Consider the following 16,689-nt stretch of genomic DNA (forward strand, 5'->3'; position numbering starts at 1 on the left):
TAGCAGTCTTGTTTCACTTCTTTGCCTCCGACCTCCATGGAGGCAGCTGCCTGTAGTCTCGTAAGAACTTTGTCACACAATCCTACATGGTAAAGAATGCAACCATTGAACATACACATATTAAGGATAAAACCAATATAAACAGTAAGCCAATAACATGCCATGCAGGTAGCACAGTATATGATGAGAATTAAATTAAAAGCAACTTGGACAAAATAATTTCAAAGAAGACTAAAGAAAACACTTAGAGGAATGTCAGCCTTTCCTCCTATATTTACTCCAGCAGGACACAAAGGCTGAACATGTCTGACCGTGCACATGCAAAGATCAGCAACTGCCAAGAAGAAACTCCCTCTGTCTTTAATGTGTGTAGAATTGGCCGTCTTCAAGCTAGATTGCTATCTCCTACTTGGCTGAGGATAAATGAGTGCAAAGGCATACTTCCCACACTAAGAACAGCCTGTTTACTAAACAGCTGGAGCTATCAAGAATGTAGTACAGGAATGTTTGTGACTTGTTCTCCCTCTGTTGTGCTCATTAATGGACCTTTACCAACACAAAAAGCTTTGAACAGATACACTGATGCTGTTTTCTCAGGTTCTCCTGATATTCATTGTAGCAGCCCTGGTTCGCTATACACAATTAATTTTCCAGGTCCTTCATACAAAATTGGAAGCTGAAAAACAAACAACTAAACCAAACAAACAGACAAAAACCCCAAGCAAAACAACAACAGCAACAACAAAACAACAACACAAAACAACAAAACCCGAAAAACCTGAAACAACCAAAAACATTCTAATCAGCAAGCCCAAAACTCTGAAGCACTAGGCAGAGCCCTGCAAGTGTTACCCTCTTCTTCCTCTGCAAGAAACACTTTCTTATCTTGCCAAAGTAGAAGAAAAAACAGCCTACAGCTCAGAGGTACATGGCAGCTGCAATAAAACTGGGCTGGAACAGATAACTTACTGTCCCTTCTAGACAGATGCCATTATTTTCCATAATCCCTGTGTAGCACTTAGATATTAGTTTAATAGGTTCCTTAGAAATTGGCAGAGTAAAATTATGCAAAATAAGCAATATTTATTAGAAATTCTTCTGATCCTTCCCTTGAGGGATAATTGAATGTTACAACTGACTCCTCAAAAGCTGCTGCTCAATTTCCAATCTCTTTACTTGTTAGGGAAAGCATTTTGCAAAAGGAAAAACCTTTAAATTATTACTATTCAGTAGAAATTATTCTCTTCAGATACCAATTTGTCTACCACCTCCAATGCAGTGCTCCTACTAATCCCTCCTTTTGTGACTTTACACGGGGAATAATTTAAGGAGTGGAACAGGCTGGACTAGGTAGGTCTTTTGCGTTTCACACAGCAAAATGAAAATTACTAATTGAGAAGCTGCATGTCGTGAAACATTTTTGTTAAGCTTGTCAAAAATCTGTGACTGTAATATTTATAGTCATGTATATTCTATTTTTGGTTGGAAGTATCTTTAACTGTAAATATTTTTCATGCTTATACCCAAAATAACGTTAATTTTTAGGTTTCATATGCACACCATGTAGATGCCAAGCTATGCCACAGGATTTTTATTTTGTTTTTTTTTCAAAACAGCAAGTATTTTAGAACAGGGTTGTGTAATGTGTACAGAAGAAAGTGCTTTGTTGTGTGACAAGTGCTTTGTTATAAGACAACGTATCACTGATCAAAAGAAGACAACACGGTGCTGCTCCAAAGCATTCCTAACGGCAGCCAGAATAAAGTTCTGTGAGAGCAGAAACTCCTCGGGCCGAGCACCACGGCCCAGAAGAGGGCAGTGGTTTATAAACACTCTCCCGCTTGGAGAACCGGGACTTTAATCCTGTCCAAACCGCCGCAGGGCGCAGCTCAGGGGTCGGTTATGGAGCTGGCGGAAAGGGGGCAGCCGAATCCCGTGCCCCCAAAAGGCCTGTCCTACCTACAGCATTACCTCTTCTCCGGCCGCGTACCGCAGCATCCACCTGACAGCCCCGGGAAAGGCGGCAGCCGTGCCCCGCCGACCCTCAGCGCTCGCCTCCCACAGCGTGTCCCTGTGAAGGCGCGTTCCTCGCGGGAAAGCGCGTCGTGTCCTTCCCCGCGGGGGCGGGGTGGGCAGGGCGGTTGTTCCTCTCACCGCCGCCCCGCCTCAACCGTTACGCCTTCTCTCGCGCCGCCCCTCCCCCGCGGCGCGCGGCAGCGCCCCCGCGTGGCAGCACGGCTCCCTCTCTGTTGCCACCCGCAGTGACGTACAGCACGGCCGCGCTCCTTACGCTTCTCCGATTGGCCGGTGTCCCCTCGCAGCTTGCCCGCCCTAGGCGCTTGATTGGCGGGTCGGCTCGGGGACAGGACGAGGGGGGAGGGGAGGGCGGCCCGGGCCGGCTGCACTCGGAGGCGGCCGCGACGCGGGTGCCGAACGAGGGTAGCGCACTTATTGTCTGAGAGCGGGGTCCCGGCAGTAGCGGTTCAGGACGCGGGGAAGAGGCGGGAGAGCAGCACCGGGCACCGGGACGGAGCGGAAGGAGGAGGGGAAGGAGGGCCGGGCCAGCTCCGGGTGTCAGCGGGCGGCGTGTGCGTGTGCGTGTGTGTGTGTGTGTGTGTGAGAGGGGAGCGGGGGCTGCGCGGGTGCGCGCGTGCGGGTGCGCGCGCGGGGAGGGAAGGTGGGGGAGGGGACGAGGGGGAGATTTTATTATTAATCTATTTTCCGGGCCTTTGTGGCTGTGGGGGGGAGGGCCCGAGGGTGAGGAGGAGAAGAAGCAGAAGGGGAAGGCGGCAGCGCTACGGCGGCGATTGCGGCGGCTGTTGTTGCCGCCGCCGTGAGGTGAAGGGACCGGCAGTCTCTTTAAACTAGCGAGAGCCGCAGGCCCGGCTGGGCTCGCCCGCCCGCTGCCTCCCGGCCTCGAGTTTGAGCGCGGGCGGCGCAAAGACGCTTTTGTGCGGGCGGCGCGGCCCCTCGGCTACCCTTCCCTTCCTCGGCCCTTCCCCGCCTGGCGCTTGCCTTAGCTCGTAGGTCTGCGGGAGCCCTCGATCATTTTCCTTCGCCTCAGTCTGCGCTCCCCAGCATGAACTAGCAGCCGGGCCGAAGGTGGTGGGGAGCGCTCGGTGTCGGGGTGTCTCTGTGTGTGTGTGTGAAGGCGGGCGAGAGGCTGCGGGGGTTCCCGGGCCCGCGCGGCGCCTGAAGGGCCGGAGCGAAGCGAAGGGCGCTGTGCTGTGCAGCGAGCCTTGGTGTCGGGCCTCTCGGTTGCCTCCTTGCGCCTTCGCTTCGGCTGAGGAGAAACGGGCAGAAAATGGCAAAGTCTGGAGGAGGAGGCGGCGGCGGTGGTGGCGGCGGCAGCGGGGGACTGACTTGGGTGGTAAGTTGTGCGGTTGTGTTTTGTTGTTTGTAGGCTTTGTTTTGGTTTTTGTTATTGTTATTTTTTCTTTTTGCCTCCCTTCTGTGTGTATAGAAAGAGCGCGGGCTGGCTTTTAAACGAGGAAGAAACTGACGGCTGGCGTGAAGGGTGAAGCGCTGTAGAACCGGGGGCCGGGGCGCCCGGAGAGGGAGAAGACACCTGGGGCTTGGGGTGGGCGATAGCAGGAGGGCAGCTTGCAGCTGTGGGGGGCTCGTCAGGGTGCTCGGGACTGCAGGGAAAAAGTCTGTGAGCAAACAGGTAGGAAGGAGCCTTCAGTCGTGGGGGGGAGTGGGTGTGTCAGGGGGTCTGTGTTGGAGTCATGGTCCTCCAAAGTGAAATGTGGACTGTCTGTCGTTCCCTGGAAGTCCCAGTTACTGCCTCTTGGTGTTATTGCTAAGTCTTTGCGGGCTGCCAAAGCAACTATGTGTTGATCTCAACTTCTTTCCCAGCTGTCTGAGAAGACAATACCTGAAGTTCTTAAGCTTCAGAGATGGGTAACGAGGAGGCTTTAGGAAATATTGAAGGGCTGGAGCTGTGTGCTTCCTATTGTATCTTGACATTAATCTTTGTTATTTTCCAAAAGTTATAACTCTGCTACAGGGTCAAGAAGGTTGTTGGTTTTTTGGCTTTTTTTTTTTTCCTTTTTTTCTTTTTTTTTTTTCTGTTTTTTCATGGATTGGTCAGAAGTAATAAGATTTGAGAGGGTACAGGTAACAACTGACTCTTGAACTGGTGAATAATTTTGAGCTTCTTTGAAGCCCTTTGAGAGGACTTGGCTCACAGTGCAGAGGGATGCTGTCCTTGGCTGTAGTAATAGTGGATGCTCTCTGGTTTTGACAACACCTGAGGAAGGAGGAGCGAAGATGACCTGAAGGGGTCTGGTTCAGCCAATCAATGACTTCTCTGCCTTTCTCTTGTTCAGTGTAGTGTTCAAAAGAGGGTAACTTCTTTAATGTTTAAGCAGAAGGCTATCTTGGTAGATAGATGGTGAAGTAGATGCATCTTTAATCAGATGCGTATGCTTTACAGAGTTAGGAACTTCTCAGAAGTCTTGTTAAAGAGAATGGTAGCAAATGTGTTGTGTCTTTCTCATCTTTGAACTGTGGGAAAAGGATGTGAATAGCATTACTGAGGTGTACAAATCCTGTGTGTTCTGATGGTGGATTATTTCTGTGGCTCTAATTACTACATTTTATGTTGGTAATTCTCTTTTTAACTTTAAGAAGCTGGCAGCATGGAAAGGTATATAAAAATGAACAAGTTTCTGGGTGTGCCACTGGAAGTTAGACAGTTTAGATATGGGAACAGCCTAAGTGAAAATTATTCTCCTTTCCTCCCTGCAATGTTATGTGATCTTTATCAGCTGTAGTCTTTGGATAACTCTTCAGAAATAAGATTTTTTTACAGACTAGGTTGGACCAAGCAATTGAAATGTTTACAGCTTGTATAGAAAGCTGCAGAATGAAGTGTGAAACTCACTGAGTAGGCATTTTAATTTAACATATTCTTAAATGTAATGGGGGCAAAAGTATGGTGAGTCAACACTTTACTACAACTGCAAGTAATCAAACTTTTTTTTCTATAAAAGCAGTAAAAATTAAAATGTTTTTGTAATCTCAAGAGTAGCTGTAGGAAAATAATTAGATTTTAGTTAAAACTGTATTTATTTTTTTTTCTAGAAAACAGTAGGATATTTTTTCTTTCTCTCACATGCATTTTAAATGCTGAAAGTAGAACTTCTGAGCCAATTTATAAGGCCAAACCTGTTCAATGTCAGCTGTAGAACACCATCATACAAAAGAACAATATTGTTGTGGCACCAGAATGGATGGGACAGTGACTAGTGATTGGTTTAGTGTGCCAGACCCAAAAAAATGTTGGTTCAGGCAGTGATTCATGAGTAGATATCATATGCTGGCTCTGAAGAAGAGAGGTACAGAACTAGGAAATGGTAATAGTTTCAGTCATTGGTTTTAATCTGCTTGCCATAGATCTGCTATATATGCAACTGTTTGCTATTTGGTCGTAAGTTGTTTTGTAACTATCTTGATTTTTTTTTTTTTTTTTTAATTAGTGTGTTGAAACTATTAGGATGCTTATTTTCTGAGTAATGTATTTTTGTATTGTTAGTGGTTAATTTTTAAGACCATGATTTAAACACTTGAAGAACAACAGAAGTAAGTAAAGTTTTAAAGATGAGGAAACATTTAAAACTTAGTGGCATGTTAAATTATGCTTCAAACTAGTAAATTCTATACATGTAACCTGGTGCTCACTCTTACTAAAGAGTCATATGTAAAATGTTAGCTTTGATTGTGATGTAAACAGCATGCTTGTTCATCACTTCAACTAATTAGGGAATAATTACATGCAGTTATGAAAAAGGGTACTTCATGCAGTAGAGAATATATCTTGAAGTGAATTTCATAGTGAGAACATCACACAAGCACCAGGTGATACCTTCTTTTAACACAAACAGCAAGTCATCTGTATTTTCAGCTACCTGTAACAGAACTTAGAGATGTAACTAGCAATGGTTAGCAGCTGGCAAGTAGGCATAATTACCAGTGATGGGGACACATGAGACTATATCAATTTAAAATGTTTATTGGGAAAATAATTTAGCGTTATTTAACTGAAAATAAACCAAGATAACCTCTACTTTTTTTTTTTTTTTTTTTTTGAGGAGCATTTTTTTGTATGTGGTTGCTGATTTTTTTTTTTTTAAATCAACTTGCAGCTCTCCACTGTAGTAGTTGGTAGAAGGTAGATTTTTGACCAACAGATTGATATTAATTACTTTTTGGTGGATGATCTCCAAGGTTTACCCACAAAAGTGTTAAGTTGTATTAAGAGTTAGTTACAAAAGCATGGATTTGTATCTAGACGAGTTTTCATTGGTGAAACATAATGGCGTTTTCTAATCCTAGAAAAACTTACTTTGAACGGAAAAAGGAGTTAGGGTCTAACTAGGGACTACAGAAAATGAACTGTCAATAGTACAGTAATAGTATTAAAAAAAAATATATTCCTTGTATAGTGAAAGTGAAGTCTTTGCAAGTAACACTATGAAGTGTGGTGGTGCTGATACAACAGTAATGCACACAAATCTATTGAAGTGTGTTTCAAACAAGCCATACATCATCAGTTACTTCTGTCTATGCTTTCAAGGCTTTCTCCTTGACCCTAAGAGCTACACAGGCCTTATAAATGAAAGGTGAAGCACCTGATAATAATTTAAGCCTTTGAACACCACTTCCATTTCCTGGCCTTTGTGAAAGGGATAGGTTTCGGTTCTAGGAAATGCTAGCTTAAAGTGTTAGTGTAACTTTTCTTTAAAAACAAAACAGTGTGTTCCTTCTATGGAGTAGAATGGAAATAATGTAAATTATTCATAGATGGAAATAATGTATATATTTGATTTATACTGATTCATACTTGCTTTGAATAAATATATTGGTATATTGTTAAATGAAAAGATAGCAATCTTTCAAATCTGAATTCAGCTGTTAGCACTTCTCAGCAGTTTGAAACTTTAGCTTGAAAATAGCTTTTAACTTAATGTTTTCATTTTGTTTAAAACAAAAAGAATGTGTATATAATAGAGAAGATAGGACAGCAGACTCAAAAGAAAACAAAATGAAACAAAACCCAAAAAATAAAGCCCCCTTAACCCTTCTCTTACAGGGACCTTGTGTTTCTTTCATAATTTCATTTGAAAACAAATACTCTTATGTGTAATAAGGGGATAACTTTCAGTTTGACTTGGTTTTTAGTAATCTGTTTCAAGAGGATTAAACCAAGTCTTTCCTTTGAATAATATCTGGTAGTTTTCAGTGATATACCATAAAAAGCACTAAGTGCTTTTTAACTTTATAGGTAAGTTTTTTGCCTCAGAAGTCTGAACAGGGTCTCTTCTGCATGAGGGGTGTGCCCACGGTTGCTGTATATACACTGAGCTTCATCCATTACTTTGGTTTGGGAACAGGGGCTTTTGAGCAGGAGCAAGACAGGAGTTACTTCTTCGGGCAGTACTGCGCTTGGAGGAAGAGTGTGGGAATATGACAGGGTCCCCAAGAATTGTAGTATGTTACTCTCTGTCCTGAGTCTATTCTTGTAAGCCGGCACGATTCTGCTTGTCTGAAGTACAAACAGTTAAGCAAATATGACTAGTAGTAGGACCAAATCCTAATCAGATTTTCACTTTTAAAAAAATATCATGCTGACCTAGAGGTGAACCAAGTGTGAATAGTTCTTCTTTATTCTTTTTGTTACTGTTTATTGCCACTTTATTAGTTTCAAAAACAGCAGTAGATGGCTGAAGTTCCTGGTCCTGAATCCTCTAGACGTCTTTAGTTGCCTTTTTAGACCCATGTCAAAGCTCAGTTTTAGCTTTCTGTTTTTTCCATTTCTTTATCTGGATCAAGCCTTCCGTTTCTTTGCAGACTGAAGCTAGGCCTAGAACACAGTTGTCATATAGGTAACAGTTGTTACACATACTGTTAGTTACGGTCTTATCTTTCCTCTGCTATATTGTGATGTTTTTGGGGGCAGTGGGGAAGTCTTATGTTGTTACCAAGTCTTGTTTCAGTGCTGCTTTTTTGCTTTTTGTAAGCATCTGTCTTCTGCTATTATGTTGACCAAGAGAACTGGGGGCTTTGTGCCCAATGTGCCCTCCTGCCCCTCGTGTGGTGTTTTTTGTTGGTATGGTTGTTTCTGGTTTTTGTTGTTGTTTGTTTGTTTGTTTTAATACAGTTATACAGTGGAAGGAAGGTAGGTCAGACCTGAAGTAGGTGCCCCGGTATGTTACCATTTACTCATTGAACACTTTATAGTCATTGGAGGTATCTAGTATAACAACAGTCAAGGGGAAGCAGCATTCCCTCTTCTCTTGTTAAATTTCTGATTTTGGTGCCCTTAAGAAAACAATGTTACTTTTATTGAACATGTTGTAGTTGTTGGAGCTATCTAGTATATCAACAGTGAAGGGGAAGCAGCATTCCCTCCTGCTCTTGTTGAGCTTCTGATTCTGGTGCCCTGAAGAAGAAAGCAGTGTGACAAAGAGATGTGATGACTCTCCTGAATATTCTAGCCCTAGAGGGTAATGTTTGTGGCTCAATCTGGCAAGTTAGACACAATAGTTCTGGAGAGAGATTTGTTATACGTTATGCCTTGCCTGCCAAAAGAAAGTTGTTACCTCTTATCCTCCTTCCTCCATGCCACCATCCACTGAAATACTTTTGTCATCTTCTTATTGGTCTGATCTTCTTGTTAAAGCACTAAATAATGCAGCGTTGAAGAAGTGATAAAAATGATATCAAGTAGAGGCTTGGTGATGGAACAATATCAGGGCTACCCCTTTGTAACTGAGCCAGTCTTTCAGCTAGATAACATGCGTCTTCACCCTGTGTATTCTGAGCTGGGAGGAAAACTTGTTCTAGTGTAGGGGAAAGAATGCTGAATGTGTAGAAGTGGGGAACTAAATTGTAATGTACTCTAGGAAGGAATATATATTTTGGGGGAGGGATTGATTTGAGAAAATGCACGGGGGATTATTTTAGGTGTTTAGTGAGGAAGGTGTACATTCAAGCATGTGTCTTCTGTTAAAGTTCTAGCTATCTAGATTTGTGTCTGTTTAATATCTAAGCTACCTGTGCTGTAATAATGGTTAAATAAGGAATTACTCTACTTGGATAGATTAAGTAACGTTTCCAACTAAAAAGAATATATGAGTAGTTTAAGTTAGGCAGTTCAAGTTTTGGGGAGAAAAAAAAAGGTTTTAATCCAATATTTTATTTTCATAGACTTTATTTTTCAGAAGTAGATTTTTACCTCATGTGTCAACTGTCTTGAGCGTCTACATGCAAAAGCAGTCTTCAATGCATGTTTATATTTCAATTAATTAAAAGTAGCATGTGTGATTCATAGCTGATGGATATGAGTTATTCCACCCCTAGGAGTGGGTTTTATGTATATATTGTAGATTATACAGAAAGAACCTGGAAATGAAAACTGGTACAGAAAATATAATTTTCCTCATTTAAAATAGTAACATTCTTGCACGTCACCCACAAAGAAAATATTCTGCACTGTGTAGGTGGTTTGAAAGTTTTCAAAAGCAGATTAAGTGAAAATATGTAGTTCTAAATATTAATAACTGTCTGAAGAATCCTGTTTTGAAAATTACATGCCTGCAGATCTGATGGTGTCCTCTCAAGTACATGTAGTGAAACCCAGCTATTTTGGAAGAGTGTATTTTAATGCTAGTATTTCTAATTTAAAGTGAATTAAGTCAAGACATGTAAAATGTTATTACACAACTTTGAAAATAAATACTAAAATTTAAAATATAATTTAAGTTCCAGCAACTAATGAAGGTGTCAAGATTAAACATACTAAGAGTTTGGGTTTTTTATAAACACAGGAGAAAAGTGATAGACCAGCTCTTAGTAATAGTAATTTTTGTTTAAAAAATGTTTCCTTGCCATTTTCCTCAAGTAGTTCAGTAATGAGAACTCAAAAGATGGATGTGAAAAGCAGGTAAAGATACTTCCCCTCCTGGATAAGTAAAGATCAGATCTGCTAGTTTTAAAACTTCAGCATGATTGCAAATGCTTTTACTCTTATGAACTCAGTCCTTTTATGTTTTGAAGTGTGTTTTGTTAAACCTTTTCTATGATATCAGCTATCTAGTTCCATTTAATAAAGCTATATTAAAATGCTGTCTGCATCTTAATGCAATTCAAATTTACATATAAATACAGTTTGCCACTGGAAGTAAATTAAAGTACTACCTTTAATTTGTTTTGTTAAAATGATAAGTCTATGTATTTGTTACACTGTACACATCTAAGCAATGCTGTTTTTTCCTGAAAGTAAGAAAAAAAGGACATTAGCAAAGTTAGTGTGAAGGCTGCTTGAGTTAGAACATGTTTGAAAGGTTCAGATCTAAACATATCTATATTTTCCTTTGTTGGACATAATTTTAAAAGCTATCTTAAAGGAAAAAAAAAACCCACAACTTAAAAGAGGGTTAAATTGCTTAATCTACTATGTGCGTTTTCTTGATTTGTGAGGTAGAATTGCAACTGAGATGTTAAGCAGTCCTCCTTTCATGGAAGCTGTGTGTTTTGAAGAGGTACTGATTTATTTTACTCTTTTTGTAGTGAATGAGTAGGCCTGGTTAGACTGAAGCTTCCTGTTCCTCCTTTAAGATGCTGAGCAGTTGCAAGAAGAACAGGTGTATGAAAAACTGGACAAATGTCTGCCTTGGTGAGGTGCCAAAAATTAACATACCAGTTTTCTTGCTCTGTGATGGAATGTTCAAGGAGAGAGCAAGGAACAATATTTTCTCATAATGAAAAAAATCACAGGACCTTTAAGATAACTTGGAAAACCTGTGTTCTTGTAAATCAAAAAAGCTGAGATAAAGTGTGGGGGGGAGGAAGCTCTTGCAACCAGATAACTTGATATGTAATGTTTCTATAACAGTAGTTAGAATTCTGGCGTCATCCCCTAAGCAGAGCATCTTTACCTGTGAGAAATTGGTATTATGAGCTTCACTGGAGATATTGGAAAGCAACTGTCCAATCTCTGGTAGCTCTGGGATGTTTTGAATTTTAGGGAAGGTAGTGTAGTAGTGTATGAACATTTCAGTCTTGTGTTTATTCTCTTGATAGTTGTGTACCATGATATAAAATAAAAGAATGACAAGGTGTCTGGGGAAAAATGGCACTGTCTCAGCAACTGTTATAGAGTTCTACTGCATGCAGTCATTCAGACTATTGGCACATGCGTGAACACAGCCCTGTGTTGGCTGAGCTAGTGTTTTTTGTTGTATACTATTGAATGATCCTAACTTAAAGTCTATTGCACCACTGTTGTATTGCAGTATTGTTGTGAAAACTGAAATATTATGTCACAATCTTGGAGTAAAATGGAAGCAAGATGCTTGGAGGAGAGCAATTGAAGAAGTGAGGCAGTTAGTCTCTTATTCTATTAGGCAGTCCTGGGAGAGGATTTTTCATAGATGCGCAAATAAGAGACTGTATAAGCACATCTGGAATCAGCTGAGGGGGGAGTTCCTTACCTGGGTTTCCTGGTGGAGAGGCAGGGAGGTGGTCCAGATGCTTGAGAGAAGGGAAATCTGAAGTTGTATCATGTTAACCTGCCCTTCCTGATATTAGTTAAATCTTTAAGAATATGCTGTCTAAACTTTCTTCTTTGTCAGTTGAGTGATAAACATAACATGTCAGGTGACAAAAAGATTAAGAAAATGCTGAACAATTTAAAAATCAATCTCAAAATATATTCAAAATTATTTTGAATCTTATATATGGTACCTTCTGTGGAGGGGTGAATTCTTCTGCCTGTTGAGATGCAATTCTTAAATTGCAAATTAAAGGGTAGAATCTTGGTGATCTTCAAGGTTGTCAGTGTTTTTAGTGAGCAATCCTGAGACTTTTTATAAAAACTTCTGTAGAAATGTTGCTGGAGGAAGATGAAGGTTAAGGAAGGGGGAGCTTTGAAACAGTGCTCAGGCTTTTTTGACTGGTTGCTGCGTTTGTTTTCCTCCTTCTGAATTCCTAGAACAGCAAACCTGTGCTCTTGTTCTCATAGAGTTTACTACAGGAATAAGATGAGGGTATGTATCTTATTTATGAGACTTGTAAAACATTTCAAATTTGTGAAATCTCTAGAGGAACAGTAGATGTTGCATAGTAGGAGTTGAGCAATTAAACTCAATGTATGGGGATATAGCGGAAGATTTGGCGAGGAGGTTAGTTAAATGTAAATACGCTCAAGTGACTTGCACCTGTCTGTAGAAAAAGCACACACATCACACTAATTGTCTTACTGACCTTGTGTGCTTGATGAGTAGAGGCTCTTTGTTAGATAACACAGGCCTGGGAGAAACTCTGGGCACCTTATCACTGTGTCTGAGATTCCTGCTTTGTTGTGAGAAAGAGCGGGAGGCTGCGTCTACCTGAAGCCTTGAAATACAGGCGAGCTCAGCAGGCCCAGCGATGTTCCAGCAGGGCTGAACTGACCAGCGCCTGCGTCCCTGTTTGTGTCACCTCTGCCTGGGAGCTCAGGTGTGGCTTCGGAGATCCCCCAGTAGAGAGGTAACTAAAATAAAACTTGCTCTTTGCAAATGCATCCGTGGCCTCTGGCTCTTCTTGCGATGTGCCTGCGTATGTGCACACACTCAAGGTACTTTTTTAATGAGCACAGGATTCATATTTACTTTAATGTGGCAGAAAAGCATAATTTTGAAAATATTTTTGAACATATAGAATGCCAGAATGTGGCTGTGTTAGCACAGGCATCTCTAATAATAAAAAAGCAGAAGCATATGTTATTGTGGAGCAAACTGTAGTATTTGAGAGGAAGCAATGTGATCATTATTTATAAACTGTAAATTATTTATAAAGTTCTATATTTGGGATATTTTTTTGAAAGAAAAAACCTCATTAATTTCCATTTGCATGGTACCTTGTGTTAGGTAAATACATTGCCATTAGTTTTCTGTTGAAGAATCTAGGGAGCAGACTTTTTATGGTTGCTGCTAATCATACTGTGTTCGTTTTTAGGGCACCATATATGTTAGAAGTACCAAAACTTCAAGGATCACAGTCAAGGTGTTTGGTATTCAAATGTGAGGTAGACATGCAAATAACATAAATGTATACCAGTCCTAATACAGGGTGTTTCAAAAAGATGGACCCAATTTCCAAGCAGCGTCTTTTTGAAACACCCTGTATACTGATAGCTGTTCCATTCATGAGAATTCAAAAAATTGATTCTGTTGTACAGTGGAGAATTGCTTCCTATTGAAGAGTACAGTTGCATAAGTAACCTTTAAGTAATGTTTGGGCTCTCTTATGTCACTAGTGTAACATGACTAGTAATTCTGAAGCTGACTAGAAAAGACTGGGCTTTGGGTGTTGTGTAGAATAAAATAATGTGTGGGGTTCAGTCACTTCTTCCAGTGTATTGCAATTTGAATCCTGTTCTGTGTTACGCTGCTTAACGTGAGCTGAAAAACTAGCCTCTTTGGGTTGCTCTCTCTGTATATTCTCTTGCAGCATGAATGTCTTGAATGTTGTTTTACTTATGCCTGAAGCATTTTTTACAGTTATTTTTTACAGTTAGTTTATTAATCTGAAGATAATTCAGCAGAGTTAAAATACCTTTTGGTTACAATATGGGTTCTGCTGGATATAGAACCCATAGGATCTGGAAAGATCCCAGTGCTGTTCTAGGAATGTGATATTTGATATAGAGCCTGAGTGGATTTTGAAGATTTTATTTGTTTACTTTCCAAGTAATCTTTGCAACTGGGAAATGTAGCTGTGCTGAGACTCTAGAATACTTTCACAGGACTCAAACTGGTGATGCAGCAAAGCATTAAAAAGGACAAGGATTTGGAAAATACTGAGTTATGAAGAAGTGCTGCCAGCTACTGATAACCTGAAGTTCTGATGTTGATACCTCTAACATTTTGGTTTCTTGGCTAGTGGATGGCTTGTATAAATTGGCTGATGAAACAGTGGGCCAGACAAATGGGTCATTCAGTGAGCAAGCTGCTTCATTCAGTGGTTCCAAGGATCACAGTTCTAAGAATCTGTAGGAAAAGTGTCTTAAGGTATGTTAAATTTTAATATGAATAAATTCTTCTTCTGTGAGCCAGGTTATTTTACTTCCTTGTCTCTGAATTTTAGCTGGAAAAACAGATTCTTAAAAGATTAATTTGTTACCAAAGCATCCATAGATATACATCTTGATACTGGGTAAAAAAGTACCAAAATTTAGTATTGGAATAGAACTTGTCAGTAAATAGACAACTGAAAAAATTCAGACCCCTAAAAATTTAACAGTAAAATTGAGTTAAACTGTTGTGATACATCATTAGACATTAGACACTTGCTTTTAAAGAAAATAGTATAGGATTGAGATCTGAATGTACAGCAGACAACTGATTGCTTCTTGTTGATGAAAAGTGGGGAGAAGGCTCTGTTTACTCATTGAACTGGCTTATTGTCAGGTCAGTTTGATCCCATTGTATGGAACAGAGAAGCAGGGGGAAAGGGAATAAAATTTTTTTCCATTTTGACAGCAATTAACTGTTGTGTTTTCCTGTAATGGGGGAATCTGACTGTCCTTAAGCTATTCTATAACTGAATCATCATAACAAAACTCTATGCAATGTGATCCTTTGAGAGTCCAGAGCAAGTTGTCCAAACCAGAAGATAAAAAATTTAGGAATTTAAAATAAACACCTTAGTCTTACTAGAGTGAGACTAGCTCTGGGTGAGTTTACTGGGAACTCCTTGCAATGATCAGCTTTGGGGAGGATATGATAGAGAGATTTAGTTCACGCCACTAATGGTATGCAGTGGTCTATGGAAGCTTGCTGTGGTAATAGGGAACTGTTACTTTTGTGTGTTTTCATCTTGGCAGGAGAGCCAAACCATTTGTTAAACACAGCAGGAGAGTGGTTTATTTTGAAACTCCCTCCAGTTTTGTTTTCATGGTGGGAGGTATTATCTGCCAGGGTTTTCTTCCAGAAAATTGCAAAACATTTAGGTAACAATGTGTTCATCTATTTTTCTAAGGCAAGAAAAGGCCATTATGATCCAGTATATAACACCACACTACAGACAAATGCACGTTATATGTAGAACTACGTACTAATGACCATATTGCACCTATAAAATTTTTGAGGTATAGCACTTCTTCCTCAGAAGAGGTAGTTTTGTTGCAAACTGCCAAGTGGTAGAAAATCTACCACATCCTTGGATTTCATTACTTAATTAACATCCTTAGGTTTTACAGCTTAATTACACTCAAGATTTACTGTGTTGTCCCACTAAATGTGGTTATCCTACACTGTATTTAAGGGAATGTAGGACATGTGCTTTTCTAAATTCTTATGTCCCAGGGCTGCATTTGCCTTTCAGGAGGACAATCATTGCATATAGTAGTTTCAGGAGTTTAAGGCAGAAAAGACAAAACCAAAGTGAAGGTAACTTCTTGTGCACATGCTAAGGTCTCTTCTCTGTTGATTTGTTTGTCTGCCAATCTAGAAAATGAGCCATTCTGTCACCTAATATGGGAAAGAAAGAATGGGCAGACTAAAGAAAAACAGTTTTGATGTTGTTGTTTGAAGATAGTCTGCAGTGTGGAGAAGAAGATGATAATGGCTAATAAAGGATTAAGTCAAGGCAAGTGGGGAGAGATATTAACATTTTTCAGGATTTTCAGGTTCTTGCAACAGTGTGAAATTCAGATACTTTAACTGGAAGCTTTACTTTTATTTAAGTAAGGAGTCAAACTGAAAATGTGTATTCCACTTATGGCAACATTAAAACTGATGCTGAAACCTACATTCTTTGTTGTAGCCTTACATTTTACTGTCTATTTATATAGGCATAGCTTTTCTCTGGGGCTGCCAAACTGTCCAGATCAAATGTGTATTAAAACTTAACATGTTGAAGTACAGCTGTTTGCAGCATAAGTAACCAAACTCAGTATGATGACTCAATGTGATTACAAAATCCAAAGGAAGATGGCATGACTTGGTTTTCATCAACAGAAGGCAATAAATGTCTCTGGCATAATATGGATGTCATGCATGCTCTGTTACATGCAGAAATTTCAATGGAGGAGACTGTAAAAGAAAAAAAAATGCAAAATGTGGAGAAAGAAGATGTGAAAACCAAATATGTGAGTTCTTGGATTGAAGGTAGATAGTAGAAGTCTTGTCACCAAACTGTCATTTGTTAAAGGCTACTTGGGTTCTGACTTTTGAAATCACAAAAGGAAGGATGACTATAGCTTTCACACAGTAGTAGAAAAAATTATAGCAAAACAACTACAAGAGAAACTCTGCAATCATTGCAATCATGCTGGAGAAAGCAGTTACTGCAATAAAACATTGTTATGAGAGCATTCACAATAGTCTTGATATAGTAAACTGAACAGCAACTGCTATGAACTGAGAACCAGTATGTTTTTCCATACAGTTACCACTACACTGTGTTTATTAAGGGTGTTGAAGATGCTTGTTGCATCTGAGGTCACAGCATGAAGTGTAACTGAATGTCTATAAAGAAGGATACACAGTGCAGTAGGTTATAGCACTCAGGCTACTTAAAGATGGTCATCTTGCTGACTTACATATATGTGGAAGTGTACATTCATCGTCAGTCTGGATGGTTAGAACGTCTGAAAGACAGTCAAGAATCTGTAAAGTCTTGAATGTCGTAAGAATGTTA

General features: G+C 40.1%; 1 protein-coding gene across 2 annotated transcripts in view; it reads left to right on the top strand.

The window, feature by feature from the left end:
* The first annotated feature begins 2,719 nt into the window (after positions 1 to 2,719).
* TOP2B (DNA topoisomerase II beta) overlaps positions 2,720 to 16,689 on the top strand; it is a 64,853-nt gene continuing 50,883 nt past the window's right edge. The window contains exon 1 of one of the 2 annotated variants that reach the window (XM_065832334.2): positions 2,720 to 3,370. In XM_065832334.2, the coding sequence (XP_065688406.1) occupies positions 3,305 to 3,370 (66 nt within the window). In that variant the 5' untranslated portion in view covers positions 2,720 to 3,304. The remainder of the gene's footprint in view (positions 3,371 to 16,689) is intronic. The other variant, XM_065832335.2, reaches the window with a different exon arrangement.

Source organism: Patagioenas fasciata, chromosome 2 (assembly GCF_037038585.1).
Source record: "Patagioenas fasciata isolate bPatFas1 chromosome 2, bPatFas1.hap1, whole genome shotgun sequence".
In the NCBI taxonomy this organism is placed as follows: Eukaryota; Metazoa; Chordata; class Aves; order Columbiformes; family Columbidae; genus Patagioenas; species Patagioenas fasciata.